Source organism: Neopsephotus bourkii, unplaced genomic scaffold (assembly GCF_033783945.1).
Source record: "Neopsephotus bourkii isolate Nb327-2 ecotype Australia unplaced genomic scaffold, CSIRO-AGI_Nbou_v1 NB_653, whole genome shotgun sequence".
NCBI lineage: Eukaryota > Metazoa > Chordata > Aves > Psittaciformes > Psittacidae > Neopsephotus > Neopsephotus bourkii.
The window spans coordinates 55,411-80,605 of NW_026901152.1; the positions used below are offsets into that span (position 1 = coordinate 55,411).

At 37.1% G+C, this 25,195-nt stretch overlaps 1 protein-coding gene across 3 annotated transcripts in view; it reads right to left on the reverse strand.

Moving 5' to 3' along the window:
- LOC133211693 (dystrophin-like) overlaps positions 1 to 25,195 on the reverse strand; it is a 431,855-nt gene that overhangs the window by 28,676 nt on the left and 377,984 nt on the right. For all 3 annotated transcript variants that reach the window (XM_061352261.1, XM_061352262.1, XM_061352263.1), the window contains exons 5-7: positions 25,089 to 25,181; positions 22,128 to 22,300; positions 8,790 to 8,908 (exon numbers count right to left, since the gene is read on the reverse strand). In XM_061352261.1, coding sequence (XP_061208245.1) covers positions 8,790 to 8,908; positions 22,128 to 22,300; positions 25,089 to 25,181 — 385 coding nt within the window. The remainder of the gene's footprint in view (positions 1 to 8,789; positions 8,909 to 22,127; positions 22,301 to 25,088; positions 25,182 to 25,195) is intronic.

Below are 25,195 nucleotides of genomic sequence, written 5' to 3' on the forward strand. Positions count from 1 at the left end.
ATGTTGTGCATACTGGGAAAGCAAGCCATAAACTAACACCTTTACAGTCATAGAAGATGGAAGTATAACTGTATTTCTGATTTTGGTCCCAGGTGCGACAACATTGGTTTTACATTTCTTGCCCTTAGTAGGGAGTTGCCAGCTACAAACAGTTAAGGCACTAGCAGCCATCACACCTTGTGGTTTAATGCCCTTCCAGCAACTCAGAATCAGGCAGCTGCTCTCTCACTCCCCTCTACCTTCTTCCCCCCACTTCCAGAGGGATGGGGAGGAGAATCAAAAGAATGCAAAACCCACGGGTTGAGATAAGAACAGTCCAGTAACTAAGGTATAACACAAAAGCACTACTGCTACCACCAGTAATAATAATTATAAGAGAAAGAACAAGGGGAGGAAATACAAAACTAAAAGGGGAAAAGAAAACAATAAACACAAGTGATGCACAATGCAATTGCTCACCACCCACTGACTGATACCCAGCCCAACTCAAGCAGTGAACTGGGCATTCTGGGTAACTCCCCCAGCTTATATACTAGGCATGACATGCTGTGGCTGAACCCAGGACACACCTCCAAGACAGCTTCGTTTAGGGATAGGGAAGACATGATCATTGCCTCTTTTAGAGGCCAAGGAAATCTTGTATTATCATCTGCATAGTGAAACCCTTCACAAGAGTCAAGAACAGAACACCAATGGATATTCATTTTGATTTGGATTACATTTGCATTTAATTCCATTTAATACATGAGCATTGTGGGTTGACCCTGGCTACAACTCTTTACACAAACCATCTCTATTTTCAGTAAGCCTTTTTTAAGAATTGTCTTGATAATTAAAGTGCTCATAAGTCAATGAAGTAATAAATCAATTAATAAACATTTACCATTTTTGCTGTCTTGATTTTTGCTTGAGACTGCAAAGGAAAAGCAGGACTTTCATCTTATCAGCAGGAAAATAAGAAATGCAGCTTGATTTTGGGGGCAAATATTTCACAAAGTCACAGAATGGTTTGTGTTAGAAGGGACCCTGAAGATCAAAAAAAGGGTGGTGAAGCACACACTGGAACGGGTTGCCCAGGGAAGTTGTGAATGCTCCATCCCTGGTAGTGTTCAGTGCCAGGTTGGACAGAGCCTTGGGTGACATGGTTTAGTGTGAGGTGTCCCTGCCCATGGCAGGCAGGTTGGAACTAGATGATCTTAAGGTCCTTTCCAACCCTAACTATTCTATGATTCCATGATCCCTTGGTTCCACTCCCTTGCCATAGGCAGGGACACATTCCATTAGACCAGGCTGCTCAAGACCACATCCCACCTGCCTTTGAACACTTCCAGGGATGGGGCAGCCACAACTTCAACGAACACATCTCAAAGAGAATTGTAAAGTTAAATATTACAACAGAAATATAGATCAAACTAGCAAGCACTTGAAAGACCTATTTGTATAACAAAGTCATTCAAACAAAAGCTCACATATTGCACTACACAGCCAATAAATTGTATATTTCTGCTGATATTGTTGAAGATATTTCCACAGCCACTCTCTTGCTCTGCATTTCAGAGCTGAGATACAAACCAAAGTATGTGATATTGCATGATATATCCAGCACTTAGCGCTGCAATTTGCACAAGCAGTAAAGAAATAGTTAAAGGGTTGTGCTTTTATTGTTGTACTTCAATGCTAATTTGGTTTGGTTGGGGTTTTTTCTTTGTTTTGTGGGGTGTTTGGGGTTTTTTGTTGTTGCTTTGGGGTTTTTAAACAGGAGACTTTCTAGACTCAAATAAAAACATGACATGACATGAACAGGAGTTCTTAATTCCTATTTTAAGGGAATTATCTTTTTGTTGTTTTGAGCAGTACTGCTAAGAGCTAACAACTGGTCACTGACTAGCTTGACACAGCACATATTTTCAGAAGTCAGCATCTGAACCAAAACCATCCACTAACCAAACATTCCACAGAAACACTAAAAATGCACACCTGAATACCTCAAAAGAGCAAGTGATGGTGTTCAGGAAACAGAAATTAGATACAGTTGCTTTGATAGTTTATGTGAATATATATTTAAGTTGCATTTTATATACTCACTTTTGAAATAGAAGCAAAAGCAACCCAGAAATTAGATATTAAAAAGTAAAACTTATGACTTATTGCCAACTTTTCTGACCCTCATAAAATGAATCTTTGCTTTGTATTACCTAGCTCATACACAGATTCCAATACTGACAGATAATTGAATATTCAGACCAGAAAAGTACAAAACCAGTTCTGAAACATAATCTTCTGTTGTTATTAAAGACACAGCTAACATAAATAACATATCCACCAATCTTGCAACTTGATAGATCATTACACTGGTGATGGGACTGAAGACCCCTGCAGATCTGTGTATCTTTTCCCAAATAGCTGTGTAAGAGACATCAGACATTATATAACAGTTTCCCAACCAAAAATTTACTGCTTGTGCCAAGTTGGTGACATTAGTTTAACAGGCAGCTCCACACCTAAAGCCCTTCAAACATTTATGAGTAAACTCCTGTAACAACATTCTGTAACACTGTAATAAATCCTGTAGATTTTTATCTTCTTTAAACACAAGTAATCCTGCATTTGAGAACCAGAAGAAGTCAGAACAAGAACACTGTTCTATGATTCTATAATCCTTTTTAATTTTTTTGAGCATTATAAGGGTTTGTTGGGTTGTTGTTTTTTTTTCAAATGAAATACTGATTTCCAAGCTTGACCCAGCATTTTCCTTGATTATTCTCAGCAGTATGGTATCAAACAGCTCTTGTGACTTTTCTCCCCCTGCTTTTCAAAGTAAATACCTGACACTAAACTACTAGGCAAAACATCCATAAACTTCAGCATGACAGTAACAAGTATCTTCTCGTACTCCCTTGACATGAGCCTTATCAGCAAGGGTAATAAAATGAACTGGAAACCAGTATTACCACTGTATATAAATTCTGAGTCCAGACAGGGTTAACAACTTCACTAACTACAACACTGACAGGGTTTTCCCTTCGCCTCTTCTCTATGCTACAGGTATGGTAGAACCCATTACTGCTGAGCTACAGAAGTACGCAAAGTCAAGATCAAACAAAAAAGTTATCAAATGGAAAACTCTCTGAGTCTCATTATCACTTAATAATGGTGCCAAAACCTCATGTCATCAGTGCAAATTAAGGAAAAATATGGAAATTGTGACTGGGATGGATTAAAAGAGGTTTTTATCAGGCTACATAGTAAAGCGTAAGAATCTGGAATATTATTTCACCTAAAAAGCACAGCAGAAATGCCATTCTATAACTTCACATTCTTTTTATTATCAGGCTAGCACAAACAAGCACAACACCCAGAAAAAAATGACAGCAGGAACAAGTTCATTAAATCAAGAATCAAATGTTTATGTTTAGAAGGGAGCACATAAAAACTTCATCTCCTGCTGCTGTTGCTACCACACACACACTTGGTTGCTTTAAGGAGTAAGGGGACACAGCTCAGATGTATTCCCAGATTCAGGTACTGAGCAAGCCCTCTCTATGGCTCCTCAAAAGATTTTTGCTCCTATATGACATGTATATTTTATCCCAAAGTAAAAAGCAAGACTGTATACAGACGATAACCTGTAACTACTATGTGTTGCTGACTATAACACATTTGTTGTTGTTTGCTGGTCCTATTTTTTGTTTGGTGAGATTGAAAGCTGTTCATGAAACAGTAGACACACAACAAGGAACACAGTAGCCTTCAGTGTATTTTCTGAAGCTTGTATATAAAGACTGGGATCATATTCCTCCACAAGTGCAATACAGATAAAACAATCACAAAAAATCATTTACCTACTAAGAGATGTAACTGCAGGAACTGGTAATTAGACCTTATTAAAAGGTACAGCTTAATCTTAACAGCTTGATCAATTGTTCAAACTTTTCTACATATGAGCTGTAATTACTAATGTCAGCATTATTTGGTTCATTTGCTTAAGAGATTTTATGTCTTTTGCTGAAATTAGCCAAAGCGAACCCATACCAAAAAAGATGGCAAATATCTCCATCACAACTCATTCCCATTGTTATAACAACAGAACGAGTAATATAAGGAGCTGAAGACTAAGTTCATAACTTTTTAAAGAAAAAATGTTCAGTGGGCTATAGTATTTACATCTAAAATACTGTGAATTCAAGAGAGCAGTCTGAGATTAACAACTTGAATTATTTACATTGCAAACAATCAACTAAAATTTTTGAAAAAGTCAGCGACTCTATTTCACATCCAAAATACCTCAACAGTCATCACAAAGGTGTGAAAAAGACAGTCAAATATTTTCCTTAGTTGTACCAAGACTAATGGTCTTAAAAAAAAAGGAAAGAAAAGGAAAATAATATAAATAACATCAAAAAACCCCACATACTTATACTGCAGTGTAATCAAACTTCTACTACACTGTATTAGAAGTTTTCTACATGCTAGCTTTGCTGTTCAAATCTGAAAAAAAAAATCACTATTAAATTAACTGGTTTTGGGAATGTTAAACACATGATACTCTGAGCTGAATGAAACATAATTGGAAGCTCACAAATATTAATTTTGTACAAAGAAAAGGAAAATAACTTTTTTTCTTTTAAAGGATCACAGAGAGCATTATTAAGATTTAAAGCATCTTAGCTGTATCATCATAAATGTCTTAAAACAAAAGGTCACTGTGAGTTATGTAGGCATACTTGGGCCCAAAAAGTTCAATTTGCAAACACATTTTCCCTGTTGAATCCTGCCCACTAATGCCTAGGTCTTTATTAACTTTCTTCTAAATAACACTTTCTACCATCCATCAATTTCCCCACATACCTTCTTGTTTTTTCCCCTTGACATCTTTCATAGAATCATTTGAACACACTCGAATCATTCTTTATAATGAGATGCCAAACTTGCACATGGTGCTTGTGGGGGGGCTGCACCAGTGGGACAATCACCTCCACTGACCAGCATGGCTATACTTTACTTGATGCACACCAGGACGTGGTTGGCTCTTTTAGCTGCCAGGTCACACTGTTGACTCATGCAACTTAGGGAGCCCACACCCCCTCTTTACATCCCTACTCCAGCCTCAAGATCTCTTTCTGTGGGGCAGCTCTCCAGCCTCTCATCCCCCAATTCATATATCTAACCAGGATTACCCTGTCTCAGGTGCAGAATTTCCCTGTAAGGCCTCTCTATCCTCAAGAGAGTCCACAGCTTCTCCTAGTTTAGTATCATTGGCAAACTTAATGTACATTCAACTCCTGCATCTAGAATACAGCTGAATCTTTCACTGCTTTTTCATGACAGAAGAGAGGAAGGAAACTTGTCTCTTATGTTTTTCTAAACACCTTTTCAACATCAGGTGGAAAACCCAAACAATAACAAAACAAATGTTCAACAGGTAACATATAGTAAAAAGAATCTACTGTGGAATGGGGTCAGCTTTCTCACCTATTCTCCCTGAACAGGAAATGGAAGAGACTGGAGTAAAGTTCCTATCACATCTTACTCTCGTAGACAAGTTTGCTTTTTCTCCCCCAGTGTTATGAACATTCTGATTGCAGACTAGCTCTTTAGAATTTAATCTGTGTTGCATGTGTAGCCTATTTTGGGAATTTATATCAAAACACAGTATCTTTGGTAACACCTGATTAATCACGATCTGTCCTTATCTAATTTAGTTAGGGGAAAGCTGTAAGCAGAAAGACATACAGCTTGCTAATTTTAAGAGGACATTAGTAAGGTTACATATGAAGTAATCATCAAGTTTCACAGACAAGATGATACAAAGTCGATGTATCAAAACAGGAACAAGACAATTCTGTCAAACTACTTTATTACTTGTGTATAAAGTAAGAATTTCTTAAGCTGATGACACAGAAGCCACCTTTTATAGGATATACCTAGTGGCTTTGTATGTGGTTTTAAGATGCATGCATCATCAATGCAAATGCAAACAACTAGGGTAGCTTTTGTTAAGTTCTCTTGCTTAAAAACGAAGCCAAGTGCCTAATTTAAGATATACTGCTCATGTAAAAAAGCATTCCTAGCAGCTAATTGAGGAAAATTGCAAAAGCAATCACCTTTGCATGAATCAAAATACAAAAACTTTAACTTACACAATACAGCTTTTAAAGCAAGTACTTAAACATAGTCTGTATCTTAACCACTTTGGTGACTGAAATGGAGATTAACATCTGAAGCAATGTTTTAAAAGCTGCTCATGAGATAGACTTAAAATACCAGCCACAGGAAAACACTGATTACTTCTCATGGAAGAGACCTGAATATCAGCAACCTCAGAAACGAATATTATTCATATATAACCTAGAAAACAAACATTTGGCTGAATAAAAATATTTACTTTTCAAAATGCAATTGCTAAGATGGACTCCCTAATCGTCTGTTTCAAGATGTATCAATCAATCATCAGCAACTTCAGAACACAAACAAAACCCCCAAACCTTTTCTTTTTTGACTGCTGTGTATGGTTGCAGAAGAATAGGGCTTTACTGAATAGATTTTTTGATTTCTACATAATATATTCCAAATACTGAGACATCAAACCTTTAACTAACAAACCCAAATTTTAAAGTGTTCACAAATTACATGTGAAGTTTTGATAAAAAATTAAGTTACATTAATGTTTCACCAGTGAATGCATATTCCCTTTTTCTTCTAATATAGTAGCCCTCTGCAGTTTTTATTAAGTTAAAGGCCAGAGAATAGTGTTTTTACACAATATGCCATTAAGAGTTGAATATCTAATATGGAGAGGTGATTAATAATAAAAGTAAAATTACACAAGTATTATGCTGACACCTTCAAACAAGTTTCCTCACATTGATATATACCAGTAATTATATTTTTCCGTCTAGGAAAAGATTTATCATCATGAACAAAATTGTTATAGTTTCATAAATTCATATGGTTTCAAATATGTATAGAATTTACTTTTGCTCTGGAAAAGTTTGCAGTTTTTCATTTGTAGAGGGGAGAAAAAAAGTAGGTGGTAAACAGCAAGATTTACAACATTGAATAGCAAATAATTACAGCAGACTTTTGGAAAACTGCCAATGTTTAAGAGTTTTTTCAGTTGCTGGCTAAACAACTGCAAGCATCTTTGCCAAAACCAGAATAAAATGCCTAATCAAAAGTGACTTTTGCATACAGAAAACAATTTATGCACTAATCTATTTTAAGAAGAAAGTTAAACCAGTTATAGCACGGACTGTGACTATATATGTTCAGTTGTGCTACCCAGTTTTCAATTCCAGTTCAATTCAGAGTTTACAAGCTGAATCTCGTGGCTTAGCACATATGAAGCCCGTTCCTCCTCTTCAGTGATTCACACAAATTCTGTCCTGGAGATGAAACACAGCGTACTAGCTAACAGTGCTGTACTGGTTTTACTGTGCAGCTCTTCCACAAGTTCCACTACAGACACTGCATATATTGCTGGTACATGGGAACTATTTGTCTGCACATAAGACAGATACTCACAGACACTCACAGAGATTTCACCTATGAGGTTATCGTTGACTCTCAAATCTTATTTCTTGCTCCAATTTTGAGCACCACTTGAGATGCTTCTCTTTTACTTCTACACAGAGCAAAATATCATAGCCTTGATTTAAACCATATCCTCTAACAGATTTTCATTGTACAAAGCAATAAGGTTACAGAACAGAGAGGTTTATGATGCTTGACTACAGCATAAACACATAATTTTATATATTTCTCTAAAGGAAATATACGGGATAGAGGGTTATTATTCCAGTCTTGAGATATGCCCTACTATATTTAAAGATTAAGACACCCAATGCTATGTTTTAGATTCATTTTTGCTTTTTGTTAAATACTGGCTCTTCCCATCAGAAACTCACCATGAGGTGAGCCACTGAGAAAAGCACAAACATATAGAAAACTGCATTAGTGTCTTAAAAGGAAATTTCATGAAAACGTAGCACATGGAACATAGTGTGGAAGCAGACTGTGTGTGTGTGTGTATATATATATATACACACAAATGCATACATAGAAAGGAAACAAGACAGCTCTTCAACATCACCCTATAATAAAGAATGCTTTAGGAATGTTCTCTGAGGAAAAATTACTTAGGCTCTCAGCAACGCAGAAAGTATGGTAGAAAATATAGACAAATTGACAAGATTGAAAAGATCATTGAAAAACATGGAACCTTTTTAAACAAAAAGGAACCTTTTTTAAACATAACTCCATAAGGAAGTACAAAAAGAGTTAAGGTAAAATAGGCAGTTGTTTAACATATAAGACTAAATGATAGCAGTTTGAGTCATGTCATCCTGATAAAATTTCAGTATACGAAAGATATATAAATAATTTTAAAGATATAAGTATCTAAGGTTTGAATACATTTTGAATGCATATTCAATGCAATTTGATCTTGTGATCTTTCCAGAAGATACAAAAGCTGCAGATGCTCCAAATCCTTGAAACAGAAATCAGCTACTTACTGAGATACCTTTAATTAAGTGCATGCACACTAAAACTCCCAAAGTGGAAAAAAAAAAAGCTTTAGTGCATGTACATACAGACAGTTCTTAAGCTATTTCAATAGAGTACAAGGGTAATGTTAAAACATAAATAAAGTATTTTGCTTCAGTTTATCATTTATCTTGCAAAAGTTACATTCTTGGAAGAAAAAAAAAAGAAAGGAAAATTATATACAATCAAATGCATGGAAATACTGATTTTCCACTTAGAGAAAGAATATAATTTCTACCAACCTTCAGGATCAAGGAGTTTCTCTATGCCCAGGTGTTTCCTGGCTATGCTGAATGCATGGTCTAATCTTTGCACAGGTGACTGCTGAGAAGCAACAGTATTCCAATCAAACAGGTCTGGTCTAAAGCAAAAATAAGAGGAACAGTAAGTTTCTTCTTTTTTTTTTAGCAACAGATTTAATTACATATTTTAATGGCTATCCATCAGCACCAGCTACAAATTTTTGATTTTCTTAATGAAAGAACTGTTCAATCAGGAAATAATGAAGTTCGGTTTCTAATGAGGTTGCATCCCATATTCATCTATGTTCATCACCATCACATTAACCACATTTCTTATGCTCACCGAAGTCCCAACAGCCCACAACCCTCAAACCACCTATTTTCACCCATAACACCGCTCCTGTCACTGCACAAAACATCCACCATGGACTTCCTTCCCTGTTCCAGGCCCAAAGAGTACCTGCTTGAGAAGGAACATTACAGGCCAAGCAGAACAGGTATCTGCTGAGATAATTTTGCAGCCTTCCTTCTCTCTCCACCCACCAGTTCTTCATCTCACTATTTCTAAGAATGTAATTCCTTCTAAGATCACCAGCTTGCTGTTATATCAAATTAAAATGGATTCAAAATTCATAGATGCAGAATCATTTAGGTTGGAAAAGACCTTCAAAATCACCAAACCTAACCTAGCACTACTAAATCCACTACAAAACCATATCCCTAAATGTTACATTTACATGTCTTTGAAATACCTCCAGGGACGGTGAATCTACCACTTCACTGGGCAGCCTTTTCCAATGCTTGACAATCCTTTTGGTAAAGAAATCTTCCCTAATATCCGAACTAAATCTCCCTGGCACAACTTGAAGCCATTTCGTTTAATCCAATTACTTGTTACCTGAGAGGAAACTGACAACCACCTCACTACAACCTCCTTCCAGGTTGTTGTAGAGAGTTATAAGGTCCCCTGAGCCTCCTTTTCTCCAGACTAAACAAGCCCAGTTCCCTCAGCCATTCCTCACAGGACTTGTGCTCCAGATGCTTCACCAGCTTCATTGCCCTTCTTTGGACATCGTCCAGCACCTCAATGTCTTCCTTGTTCTGAGGGGCCCAAAACTAAACACAGTATTGAAGGTACAGCTTCACCAGTGCCGAGTACAGGGGAACAATTGCTTCCTTAGTCCTGTTGGCCACACAATTTCTGATACAAGCCTGGATTCTATTGACCTTCTTGGCCACCTTGGCACAAGCTGGTTCATTTTCAGCTGGCTGCTGACCAACACCCCCAGCTCCTTTTCTGCTATGCATGTTTCCAGCCACTCTTTCCCCAAGTCTGTAGCGTTGCATGGGGCTCTGGTGACCATAAGACAGGGCCACAGTTTTTGCAGTACCTGGCATTTATTAGACTTGTTGAACCTCATACAAGTGCTTCAGTCCATTGATCTAGCCTGTCTAAGCCATAAGCAGTCAGTTTCTCCATGAGTATGCTGTGGGAAACAGCGTTAAAGGCCCTTGCGCTCCTGATTCCTTAACCAGTCGTCCCAGTGGTGATCATGACCTGGGAATGTATTCAGCATAGCTGCGCATGCCACTTTTCTGACCAAAATGTTTGGAAAATACACACTTTTCAGATGAGCATAAAACTGTAGTACAATCATAGGTTTTAGCTTGTAGATGCAAAAGTACGAGAGCACAATTTAAATGTTCTTGCAGGAGAAGACAGAACAACCCAATCTGAATTATAGGTCAGATACACAGTCTGAGCCCTTGTATTATGAGCTGCACTATTTGCAACGTAAATTATGTTAATACACTGTGATTTCTGGCATTTCATCTGAGAGTTATCCAGTAGGAGATTCAGAATTTATCAGGCACTGTGGAAAAAAGTTTAATCAGGTATTCTGTAATTAATGTGTATATAATATGAAGAAAAGCAACTACACTGCTTGTGACTGATACAGTGTTTTAAATCAGAAAACACTGAACTATAATTTTGTCCATCGATAAATTAAGTACGTTATTTACACAAATTAAAATGTGCAACTAGTTATGACAGATTTACTTACATTTTATTAATTTTGAAAGTAATTTTAAACATTCTCACATAGTTATAATAGATGTCAAAAATGTTCACTGCATCATACTGTAATAACGTCAAAAAAGCGAAGGAAAAAAATGCCATTTATGTAGTAGCAATTTCCAAGTTATGCATCTTTGCTGTTCAATCTTTTTCTGAGAGGGGAGTGATTTACATATTAACAATTAAGTTGTTCTAAGGTATTTTGCTTCTCTATGCAGAAGTACTTAAACATTAATTAAAAATAGAGGTTTCTCTTTCCCACATGGAGAACAACTTCAAAATACTAAATTTGATTGGGAGCAGGAGGGGAAGATAGAGGAACTTAGGTGCTAATCTGTTTCTAGTCATTATGCATTATGTCTGTGATCTCATGGATGGGTTTTTATACTAAAACACCAACAGTTTCAAAATCCAGATTATGTCTGCACATTACTTCTCATCTTTCTTGTACTGGATATGACTGGGATGGAGCTAATATTTTTCATAGTGGCCATATGATGCTGTGCTTTGGGATTTGTGGTTAAAACTGTGTTAACAATAAACCAGCTGTTTGGCTTTTGCTGAACCACGTTTACACCCCCCTCTCCCTTCTCCATGCAACAAGGCTAGCAGTAGGACATAGCTAGGAAAAGTGATCTAAACTGGCTAAAGGGATACTGTATGTAACTATATATGGACTATATATAACTTGCTCAGCAATAAATACGGGGGTAAAGGAAGAGGGGAGAGGGCTGTATTTTCTTCCAAGGTCACTGCTGCTTGAAGACTGCCTGGGCATCCAGCCTGCTTGTGGGAGACGCTGAGTTACTGCCTTTGCATTAGTTATTTTTCTATTATTTCCTTCATTTATTAAATTGTCTCTATTTTGACTTAAGAGTTTTCTTGCTTTTGCTTTTCCCATTCTCTTCCCTGTCCCAGGGGAACAGGGAGAGTAGTTCAGCTGCTGACTGGGGTCAACCCACCACACTCACACATCTTACTATACAGGCATAAAGATATTCTTAAATTCTTAATTCTTTCCAAATTTAACACTTTTTGTCTGGCATACGGCATAGGATGCATAAGCTCATACATCAACTTCAGCAGAAAGACCACTTAGTAACCAAAAATCTATCTACTATAACTTTCTTTAAATGCCCTGCAAGGATGTGTTTCACAAATACTACAGAGACAACGGTATATAAAGATTATTCAGTGACAAAAGCTTTTAAGACGAGGAAAGAAAGAGATTACATCCAAAGGACTACTTCCCCCCAAAATAAAATTTCTGCAGGGGTTTGTTTTGACGTTCTAATTACACTTGTGCTGCTCAGAGCAGCACATTATCTTCGCATGATCATGACTTGTTTGGTGCTATAAAATTTAATATACAGGAACATGCCTTCTTCTAACCAGTCAGGACTCCACTGGGCAAGAAGAATGATACCTAGAGTTTTCATTAAAGAATGACACAATATTGTTTTACTCCTCTTCAAAAAACCCCTGTCATCGTTGATAACATTTTAAATGTTCCGTTTCATCCAACATATATATATTTTCTAGTTAATGTTTTCAGATAGGCCAAGACTATTTTGATCACATCTTCTGTGATCTATGTGCCTATTGCACATATATGTGCTTGTGTAGAGCATACAGAGACTCTCTTCTTACCCTTATTACAGATGGCAAAAATTTGAACCCTTTTGTCCTGGGTTCAGCAGTAACAGTCATTTTTTCTCCTTCTTAGTAGCTGGTGCAGTGCTGTGTTTTTGACTTTCAGCATGGGAACAGCACTGATCACACCGATGTTTTTAGTTGGTGCTCAGTAATGTTTACTCTGACCAAGGACTTTCTGTGTCTCATGCTCTGCCAGGGAGGGGAAGCCAGAAGGAAGCAGAGACAGGACACCTGACCCAAACTAACCAAAGAGGTCTTCCATACCACAGCACAGCATGCCCACTATATAAACTGGGGGCAGTTAACCAGAAGGGTTAGATCACTGCACAGTTGGGCTGGGTATCGGTCAGTGGCTGGTGAGTGGTTGTATTCTCTTCCCTTGTTATTTCCCTAATCATTATTATTATTGGTGGTAGCAGCAGTGGTTTGTGTTATACCTTAGTTACTGGACTGTTCTTATCTCAACCTATGGGAGTTACATTCTTTTGATTCTCCTCCCCATCCCTCTTGGGAGGGGAGGGGGGGGAGGAAGCAGGGGGGAGTGAGCAAGCAGCTGCATGGTTTTGAATTACTGGCTGGGCTTAAACCACGACACCTTTAAGACAGCTAAATAAGAAGTAGTAAGTTTTAGTAAGTCATTGACAGGTTTCTCATGGATTTTAGGCACAGATCCTAAGCCAACTTAAAATTACATAGCGATCTACTGCAACACAGCTCTGGCAAACACCAACTTAATTAAAAAAAAAATAAATTCAAACTCCAGCAATTTAATTCTCCAGATTTTCCCTTTGAAAGAGTACTAGCTATACACATTTCATAAGCACCATCACTAGAGTAAAGTGTCATAACGTCAGCTTGAAGCTTCAGCTTCTCAGTGCAATGCATCTGGATATTTTGTTGGGTATATTTATGCAGCAATACTGCCAAGTATTATTGCAGGACATATTACAGTTCAGAAGACTGAGTTGTACTGTATGGAAAATAATATTAAAAACCCCATTAAACAACATCAAAACATAATTTCAAAGAACAATTATTATTAGCTTTCTAAGGGGAATTTTAAAAGCAGGGTTGAACAAGTATGAAATAAAAGAAAAACAGAATACCAATTGTCCTCCTTCATTTGCTCCCTCAAATTGTACAAAGATAGAGGAAATCTGTTCTCACATCTGTATCTTGGTTCATCTTTGACAGGGAGTAAAGCCAAGGCGATATAACTAGCAGGCTTCACTCATCTCCCTGAATACATGCAAGCATATGTATGTTCAAAGAAGTTAGAATTAACTATTATATGTTGAACTCCATCTAGCCACACACTGATCAGCTGAAGCAGTACTGATCTTGTATTAGTTCATGATCATGTGTTAGTTCACAAGATCATAGACAGCCCAAACTGAAAGGATTGAAGGCTTCAGTGGAGAAGTTTTTTTAAGTAAAATCAAAATTTATATCGAGCACAAGGCAACTTTTGTACCTCCAGCTCTTTCCTATAACTAGCAGAAAGAGAAAAGAGAAAAAAGGGGGGGGGAGGAAAGTGGTGTGTGTGTATGAGCAAACCTGAGTATTTCAAAATATATTAGCAAGGAAAATAGTTGCTCAGAGTCTAAAAGGGACTTATTTTTTTCCGTAACAATTACATAATTCACAGTGGAAACAGATCAGCCAGGGTAAGAGAACATAATCTGAAGAATATTAAGGCTAAACAAATCCAGACATATCTCTATGCAGATATGACAGTAATTGATAAGACAAAGCACAGTTACCCCAAAAAATAAGAGGTTACCATCCAGTTTAAAGCAAGCAACAAAACAAAGCTCAAAGATGGTAGACAACAGTGACCAGTAACTCCATCCCACCGCAGTACTCTGTTCCTAGCCACAGCCCCTATCAACGATAATTTCAAGACACATCTTCAAAGTTTACTCTGATTTTTCCTCAAAGACTACCTGCTAAATCTTTGTAAAAAATGGAAAATTAATTTTCACTAGTGCCAATATAGATATTATGACCAAATAACCCCAAGAGTTTATAAGCAGTGAATTTCTGGGTGTTGCTTTCTTTACTTTTAAAGACCATGTTTCTTCATTCAAATTAGTTTTTTGCCATATGAACCTGAAGTTAATTCATATAAGAGGCATATGGCAGTGAAACCTGAAGAGGTAATGAATTTTGCAAAGGTGCACATTCAAGAAAATTAAGAGAAACAAAGCATACACTCCAGAAAAATTCTGAAGGAAGGAGGTGGAACATTTTGAAGATATTTTAACATCATGGGAAGTATTGCTTTCATTTCTTCAGTATTTCCGAAGTGACTCATTTCTAAATTATCACAAACCTTTAAAACAGCAACCTTCATATAATATATATAACTGTATAATTAACGTGTATGCAAAAAGGCATCACATTTAGATCATAAATGTCACCAACTCCTTTTCAATAGAAAAGCTGTAGGTTTGTTATTGTTATTGTAGTTTTATTTGTACAAGAACATTCTGTATATATCTTCAGCTCTTTCACAATTAAAACAGCTCTTTCACGATTAAAACAACACAATTAAAACAACTAGCATGTAACCTACTGACTTATTACAATAAAAGTATTTTTGTAACTCGTCATACCATTGCTTATACTTCTATTTTTCCTTTAGCTTACTGAAGACAAACTTCTGCTTCTATCCAGGATCTCTTTTTGATGCCATTTTCCTTCTCCCCTCACCCTAACACCTTGAAGCAAACACAGCTACAGTAAAGTGCTCATTTCTAAGGTAGTCACCTAGCCTAAATTCAAGCATTTCAAAGAAGCAAGGAGGAAGCTAGGAATGCCAACTGTTCCCACTTCAAAATCCTGATTAAACTGCTGGGGGAAAAGAACAAAGGCCTCAACAAAGTTAAAGAAAAGAGGGAAAGCTCTCTCTGATACTAGCTGGAGAAAAAAGATTGCAAGAAGTAAACAGGGAAAGCATTCTGTGATCTGGAGCCTGAAGTAGGGAGTTTCAGTTATAGCAGGAATGCCCTCTCTTCCCTAGCAAAATATTTTAGTTTCCTTATATTTCTAGGATGATGGTGTCATGCCACATCTGCTGCCTTGTTTATTCAGTTCAATGTAAAATATACCATTCAAGGAACCATATAAGCAAGCTTATCTTCTGAAAATTCACACTATGGGCTCCCTGATGTGCCTTTGTGCCTTTGCCAAGTAACCTGTGTTCCACTGTTCCTCACATTCAGTATTAAAAGCAAGTGCTAAAGATCCTAAATAGGAAGATGATGATTACACAAATGAGAATATCTACTCAAAGTAACCACTTTTGTATAATGAGAGAGAAAGGGCATCAGAAATACCTGATCAGAACAAAACAGCTGCAAACAAGGAAATGGTGGGTTAAAAGACTATAAAACATAAAGCTTCCCACTGAGAGTAAGGTTCTCACAGAGTGTATGTCTATGTAGTTAGTCCTTCAAGATAATCTCTTTCTTTTAATTCTTTCAAGGAAGTGCTGGGAATATTCAACCAGATACAAATTCCCCACTACTCTCTGAATCTCGAAAAAAAACCCAAACCAAACCAAACCAAACAAAACAAAAAGCCACTAACCCATCACTGGAAACATTATGTAAGAGAAACGAAAATATCACCACTTAAAGGATAGGGATTGTTTTGATTTTGCTTTATTATTTAAGGCATGTAATTATTATTATCAACCATCAAAGTAAAAGGAAACATATTAGATCTTTCTGGTGATTCATGTAAAGCCAGTATCCCCCTCTTAACAGCATTAAAGGCTTCCACATCTCAGAAGTTTAAGGAATTTCAGGGTTCGAGTCACTCTGCTTGTCCACAAATATTGTTGCAGGAATTCAACAAGACTGCCTTAACTCTTTTCTGCACCATTCTTGAGCTTTTTACACCTGAACCATGAATGAAGATGATTTAGTACTATCTGGGAGATTTTTGGAATGCAAATACCTAAAATATAACAGTGCTATAAAGAGAAAAAAGGTCAAGGTATAACAACTTTCCAACATATTTATTCCTTGACAATTAAGGACCTCCACTGTGACAATGAGGAATATAATGACATCTTCTATAATGCAGTGCCCATCCTTAAATGCTTCACACAATCACTCATCCTGGATACTTTATGCTGAAACAGGTAAATACTGTTAAAAATCAAATTGAATGATACAAGTAGAAAAACACATGAAGTAAGAGAGGCTGAAGGTTTGTTTGCTTGGTTTTCTTTTTCTTTTTTTTCAAATTTTAGATGGACAAATGGAATATATTGTTAGTAGCAACTCCAGAGTGTGTTAACATCAAAACTAAGACATAGAATGTTAACTAGATCTATCAGTTAGATAAGATTAAGTTACAATCTTAATCTGTAAATTACAACTGCAAGATTTGAGCACTCAGCCAATATTTCAGATGAGGCAATACAGAAATTAGAGTGTGGTGCATATTTTGAAGCAGTTATATATAGATATAAAAAAAATCTTTAATTATTTTTGAAAGAAAAATCTAATTGAAAAAATACTAGTGTGATTTAGATACGTACTAACTACAGCATGTACGAACAGATTTTAATAGCTTATTACTTTATTCCAAAATACCATGCTTAGCATTATACCATAGAAGTATTATGAACCACTGGTTTTAAAAGTAAATTAAATAGGACTGAGTTTAGAAAAGAAAATGGAATGTTTCCATATTGTGAAAGACTGATTCCTTTAGATGTCAAAAATAAATTATTTTAACGCCACCAGGAAATCTTCCCTCACTTTTTTTTTTTTTTATTTTGGGGAGAGGATTGGTAGCAAACAGGCTAGGAATAGTGCTAAAATTGGCAGAAAAATACACACACCAGGCTAGAGGTCCTCATACAAGTTCATTATGATACCTGATTTTTATACTATGGCTAGCCATTTTTTCTGACTTATTCTGCTTCCATTCCTGAGAATATCTAAAGGTGACGAGGACTGTGGAAACAAATTACAGCCAAAGGGTCAATTCAGAAGGCTTATGGATTCTGAAATACACTTGAAGGAAAGGCTAAACTCGAAAACTTCAGAGTCAAGAAAAGAAGCTACTATTTGCAGTAAATTTTTGACAATTAGATCATGCAAGTCTTAAGTTTCAGGAACAAGGAACATAAGTTTTAAATCTGCAAAATGATTTTTTTCACCAATGGGTTTTATATATGTACTAAGTTATTTTCTAAGTAATCATAAAGACAACCACGGCTGTTCTGACAATTAGAGCAACAAGTTCTTGTTTTTCTTCAAGAGCCCATTTCAACACAAAATGTTGCTGAGAACAAAGAGAGGTATTGTAGAAAAGGACAGTAATAAAGGAGGAAAAAAGACAATGGAAAAACTGAATCAAAGAAATACAGAGGAATAAACTCAGAGGAAGACTGAAAAAAGAGAGAACATCTAGACCAAACTTTATGGAGAACAAGGAACTGGAAGAGAAAGTAGAACAGAAAAACTGGGGAGAGAGAAAATCAACCAGGGAAAACAGAGGAGCTAAATTCAAAAGTGTTTTTCTTCAGAGGGCTTGTCATTCTATGTACATAAACCACAAAATATTAATAAAGCATAGGATGTGTGAGACACCAGGTTTCTCTGAGATTTCATGTAAACCGGTGTTGATCAACAAGTCTTCTATGGGCATGAAGCCTAGACACTGACAGTCAACTACATAGTTGTATTTTACGGTGACTAAATTAGGCATCAGTGCTTCTTAGAGAAGATATTTTATTCTTATACGATAGAGCTAGGTACTTCTGAACATTTGGTGTCTTAATGTACCTATTTTATTGATTGCATCTTGAAGGGCAATTCAGTACTCCTGCAAACTAAGCAAGCAGTGCAAAGTCACCAAAAATCAATACAGAGGACACACTAAGCGCAGGAGTTCATCTTAAAAATTACTGACTCAAGGCTTCAGAGAACATTAGGTCTTCCTCTAAGACTTCTACAGAAGAACTTAGTGATTAAAGCCAAGAAGACAACAACTGGTGTGTCTTGGAGACCTGTCTCAAGGAATCTGAAGGCACACTTGCTGTTTCCCAGATGAGTACACTAACTACTGGGCAGGAGATAAGACTCTGTGGAGTAATTTTTTTTCACTTCTGTTGAAGTGATATCCATGGAGCAGAAAGTTATTGATGGCAATAAGATTAAGCCAGCAGACACAAAAAGAGTTAAGAAGACACAAGAAGAACTTAAATTTTGCAGCCCTGCTTTAGAAAACCTAAATAAAGTGCATAAATTTTAGTGAGCACGTACATGAATGGTCACAACTGGTGAACTTTACACTGAACTGAACACTGCAGGACATAAAGTATGACATACAGACACTTAGGTATTTGTCTAGATAATATCAATGTAGCTCAGGCAGACAACTGCCTTCCCCAACTAGGAACTGCTCCTGAATAAGAGCCTCCCTTCAGACTTCCTGAGCTCTTCTTGAAGATAGGGACAAAAAGGAATTTCCCATTACTGATTTCAAACACATGATACTACATGGCCCTGTACAGTATATTATCTGAATATCTGAGTATCAGATACCCTGATCAGGAAACAAGCAGTCAGATATTATGTCTGGCTGAAAAGATGTGCCAGTGCTTTGGCCTTCTGCTTCACTGATTTCCTGAAAATAAAATCAAGGTAGTTACAATGCCATAACATATTACTGGTTTTAGTGCTTGAGTTAACAGTAAAAATTAATTAATCAATATAAATTCAGCATAGCTGTTTTTCAGAATTTTGAGGTGCTCCTCACTCCACCCCACCAGCAAGTGAACTGGGGGTGCACAAGGAGTTGAGATGAAAAATAGCTGGGACAGCTGACCCCAACTCACCAAGGGATATCCCAGACCATATGGGGTCACGCTCAGCATATAAAGCTAGGACAGAAGAAGGAAGGGAGGGGGAGCACATTCAGAGTGATGGTATTTGTTTCCCCAAGTAACTGTTACCCATGATGAAACCTTGCTTTCCTGGAAATGGCTGAACACCTGCCTGACCATGGAAATGGTGAATTAATGCTTTGCTTGCATGCATGACTTTTGTTTTACTTATTTTACTTTCTGTGTCTCAATCCATGAGTTTTCTTACTTTCACTCTTCTGATTCTCTCCCCCATCATGCCAAGGTGGAGTGAACAAGCAGCTGCATGGTACTTAGTTGCTGGCTGAGGTTAAACCATGTGTCCTGGGTTCAGTAATAGCAGTCATTTTTCTCCTTGGTAGCTGGTGCAGTGCTGTGTTTTGACTTTCAGCCTGGGAACAACACTGATAACAATGATGACTTTGTGAGCCTCATGCTCTGCCAGGGAGGAGGGGAAGCCGGGAGGAAGCAGAGACAGGACACCTGACCCAAACTGACCAAAGAGGTATTCCATACCACAGCACGTCATGCCCAGGAGGTAACAGAGAGTTACCCGGAAGTGCTAGGACTGCAGGGTTGGAGGAGGTGTTGGTCGGTGTTTGGTTGGGCTGGGGGGTGAGTTATCGGTCAGCTGGTGCTGAGGTGTTGTATTCTCTTCCTTTGTTATTTCCTTTATCATTACTATTATTGGTGGTAGCAGTAGTGATCTGTGTTGTACCTTAGTTACTAAACTGTTCTTATCTCAACCCGTGGGAGTTGCATTCTTTTTGATTCTCCTCTCTGTCCCTCCAGGAGTAGCGGGAGGGAAAGAAGGGGGGGAGTGAGTGAACGAGCTGTCTGGCTGGGTTTAAACCACGACACCATGACAGTTAAAAACATCATTTTTCCCACTTAATAAGTCTGTGTATAGACAGCGTTTCAGGAAATTGAAAAGGTATTCATGCCCACAGAAATTATGTGCATGCTCCCACACTGTGAGAGCTTCTGCAGATCTAAGTGACACAGACAGAAGAGAATCCCACACAATTCTGCCTTTTTGTTTCTTTTTTTTTTTTTTTTTAATCATCTACAAGTATGGAATAATATCTTTAGAAAGAAAGAGATTCATTCATTTCTACAGGATAATTATGTTCTTATATTCAGGTCAATCAAAATGATACTACTTAGAGCAAATTAAAATGAGAAATTTTAATCAAAAGGAAATAATGGAAAAAAGTAACTTTAGGGAGGGTTTGAAAAAAAACCACCAAACCACATTTTAATGAATGACCAACAAATAAAGTAGTTATCAAAAGCTAGTGACAGTCACTATATTTTAATTCTTTTCTTATTTACCTCCCCAAATGCAGTTCTCCTAATACCTGCATCAACACTTGCACCAACACCAAGAAGATGTGAATGCATCAATGGGTAGCATCAGGATGGTGGGAAAGACAGTTGTCAATATTGTAAATATTGAATGTAGGTGAAAAACATACACAAAACCCTTTCAGAGTATAATAAATTCTTCCTTAAGATAAACCTCCTTCCTAACTGAAAGCAAACAACACCTGTAATTGAAAGTTCCTGAACCTCAGCTCACTCAGATCTTAAGACTCTCAGGCATATGCAAGGTGTGAAAGGGTTAGGGTTAGCCATCAGTGTTAAGTCTTTGGACTACAACAGCAGTAGACTTAATCAGATAGTTTCAATCAGAAGCAAACACATGTTCCAGCGAAAATTTTGGAAAGCAGTACCTGCAGTTCTTCATTGCTTAAGTTGGAAGGCATAGATTGTCTCAGACTTTGCCTTATTTTAAGCAACGCAAACAAAAAAAAAAAAAAAAATGGAAAAAATGCCCTGACTTGTACTAATATCTTTCTTGTACATCCCTGTTGTCTCTTAGTAAACAGACCATACCTATTTAGCTGTTAAAAAATTCAACTCACTGATAATTTGGAACAGTCAGCTACCTTGCAGCGCAACCCCCTTCTGGAGAGCAATACAGAAGTAGGAGAAGAGGTATCAGGAGGTTTACCATACTGAAAAAACAAGTACTGCTTTAAAATCAGTAGTTGTAACTAGACCTTTAAGATAGACTGCCTTTCCGTGTCTTCCTTAAGCCAAATACACAGAACCACCAGAGAACTTTGAACCTCTAAAGGCAGGGGTTTATACAGCATAGACTAGAACAAGGCAACTGCTGAGGGAGGGTGAAAACTTAAATCAGCTGGGGAAAAATATGAAAGGTTTTCAAAACAAAGGCTACTTTCTCCAGCTGTGTCCCTTTGAGAGAAATCCACACTTTTAATCCAACAACTGTCAAAGGCTTTCAACAAACACTATATTTTCTACTTCCAAGTCTCCACAGGAAAATCTCCTTCTACATCAACCTCAAGGGCTTGGTTTTGGATCTGTTCCTTGCTCTTCTCAACAGCTGCCAAGCCTGTACTCATTAAGACTACCTGCTTGGTATATATACACTGGAATTCCCAAAAAGGATCTGAACTGAGTATATTCAGTTGCATTGTGAAAACCTCAGACCCTCTCCCTCCTCAAAAGGATTCAGGATTCAGTCTGACACCAAACACAGCACCCAAGTTAAAGCAAACAGGCAGCCATTTAAAAGAATGCTGAAACACCCCCACGTAATAGGTACATCATCCTCAAGCCCTGTAACAGCCATCTGTTACAAGTCTCACTGCAATAATGAAATATTCGTTTTCCCTACCTGTGACTGTGGAGTAGTGCATTGAACGCCAATCCATCTGACCAGCTACTGGTGAAATTGATAACATTGACCTGTGGGTAATTACGAGTCGATTGGCGGACCCAGCTCAGCAGAATCTTTTCACTGTTTGTCTGCTGCAGTCCAGCCATGATGTTTTTCATTACATCTTTGACCTGCAATAAGAGATAGAATTTCATCAGTGACTGAATTTACTCATTAGAAGCTGCCTTTGTTGTTTTGTTGTGGGTTTTTTTTCTTACACAAAATCCCTTGAGTTGCTTAGATTTAAGCCTTAAAGAAAAACTTCCTTAATAACTAAAGTACATACTTGGTGTCATAGTATAACAACAGCAGTTAAGTCTGAATGATTGCAGACAATGGATATTGACTTGTTGATCACCATTGCTGATGCATTCAGTACATTTATCCCTGTGCCACATGAAGCATTCCATGCATGAACAGAGAAGGCACATTTGTTTCCATCACTTACGGACACAGGGTTCATTCAAACTAAGTCTTTTTCCTTGTGGTTTTCTTTGCTCTGGAAATACATCCTTGGTTAATGGGATACACTACTAAAGAAGCTGATAAAATGATGAAAAACATTCTACTCTCACTGGCAGAGTTCAAATAAGTACCAAGGCAAAAATAAATGTGCATGGTAGATAACGTTTTTGACTTAAATGTGCAAACTATATTTGCATACATCCACTTGGATGAAAAGTGAATTTCATTGCATGCATTAAAAGGGTACTGTATATGATTAATTTTTAATTTTTAAATGAATAGTTAATGTTCCTTTTTCATTAAGGAAAGCTGAACTAGTTATTATTTTGCAAAAAGCCATTAATCCTGAGGGCTTCTAAAAATATTACCCTAGCATTGCACATAATGCAGTGGATTATATATTTCTTAGCAATTTCTTTACTAGTGAAAGAGCACACAAAGTTTCTATTATGAAATCTATAATTTATTTTCCTGTAATCAATTTTAAATCACTGCTTTCTCCGTATATACTGTAAAGATTTATAGGTCTTTAAAATACTCCCTAAGATACAATTTAAACTTATTTAAGCTTATTGTTGCTTATTTTCTCATGGAGTATAAAATTTTACTACTACTCCACTTGAATTGCTTTGCATCTGATACCAGCTGAAGAACAACATTCAGTGCAGAAGCTACTTTGTGATAAAAGATGGACCACTCTGAAATTGTGTCCTAGTTGTTGAAAGTCAAAGATGAATTGTGGGGACGTTGAAGATCAAAGAAAGGTAGGCATTTAAAATACTGAAGTAAAAAGGTATGATCTCATCCTCAAAGGGGGGCACTTCCTATTCAATGAGAAATGGTGGAAAACTCTTCTACAACTAAAGCCACCTTGTCCTCCCAGGCACCCAGAGGGAGAATGCCGTCCCCCCCATCTGGTACCTTGGTGGCATCACAGAGCACAGTGCCACACCATGCCACACTGCTGCAGGCAAAGCACCACACTGCCTGCAGGATGGCTGGGTCCTGAAGCAAGTTCAGTGTCTGAGCAGGGAAGTGCTGGCTGACACTGATAGAAGGAAGCTTTTTGAAGGCTTCTCATTTACGATGAACAGTAGTAGGTAGACACATATTCATGTCAGCCTGAAGAGCTTTTGAACAAGTTCCCTCAGCATCCAGGGTCAGAAACTACACATCGTGTCTAGTAGAATCTGCTTCTTGCAGATGAGTTGCAGATAACTTCTGATAGTAATTTCTTTGTTACCTTTCCACTCTAATGCAGTATTTCCTGGCAGGAAAAAACGCTTTAAGGTGTAGAAAACTCTGACTTCCACAAAATAGAAATACTTGCTTTTCCTGGGGAATGGACCAATACAATGGCAGTAAGAAAAGATTCAATTTTGAACAGAATGGGAGAAAAGGTCAACACAGACACCAAGATGAATTCCAAAATGTCAAACTGCTAAATGGAAAGCTGTGAACAGAAGAGTTATTCTCATCACCACACTGAAATATTTGCCTTATGCATATGACTATCATTTTGCCTTTTTTTTTTTCCTGAAGAAAGTAAATATTTTGGCTATGACTTACTTAGCAGATTTTCTCTGTTGCTTTCACTACAATATGTCCTGTAAAACTAGAAAAAAAAAAAAAAAGAAAGAAAAAGTTCCCTACTTCAGCAAATGATGAACGTGATTTTTTAATAGAAGTGTTTAGGTTTTAATATAAAGACTTCTAAGTTTTGTTTCTCACTATTTTTGCTTGTCATGCTATGAAAAACTTGTAGATGATTGCTTGGGAAACAAAGCCAGCACAAATGGAGAAACTCTTAAGCCCAGATTCATATAAAAACACACTCAGAGCATGTATGCTAGTTCTTGTCTAATTTTGATTTTACTGTTGTCTCAGAATTTATTTACTTAAGTGTCTTCATCTACCATGTTTCTTATAAGATCTGTACCATAAGCCTCCCCCCCTTTCTAAAAAGAAAGAAAGGTAAATAAACCACATCTGCTTCAATAAATTGTCAGAGTAGCATCTTTTTAGTGTTCTAAAAGTAATTATTGGAAGGATGAGCCAGCAGTGAAAAGCAACAAATGCATTTATTTTGTTAAAATATAAAAGTCACTCTCTTTAAGATATTAAAAAGAAAACTGACTATGAAAGCTATATATCCAAGCTGGCTTTTCCTTTCCATTTTTCTAACTATAATTTTATTATATATTCCCTTGCAACATCTGACTGGGAAAATAAGAATCAAAAGGCCTGCTCCTAATGCTCTAAAAGCTATTTTATCTTCTTAAGTTTCTTAATATCCTAGACAATATGTAAACAGACTTCCATAAAACTTGCAGATTTGAGGACGTTATTTGCAATGTTTATGTTTACTTTGTAGGTTGTGGCTGTATAATAGCGGGAAAAAAAGATCAGTGGAATAAAGGTACTTCATGAAAAGTAAGAAGCAATACCACTCACCTGCCAGTGGAGAATTATATTCCAGATCAAACCAAGGGTCAGCTTATGATTTCCATCCACAATGTCTGAGCTCCCAATATTTACCAAATCAACCTATTAAAGAAGCA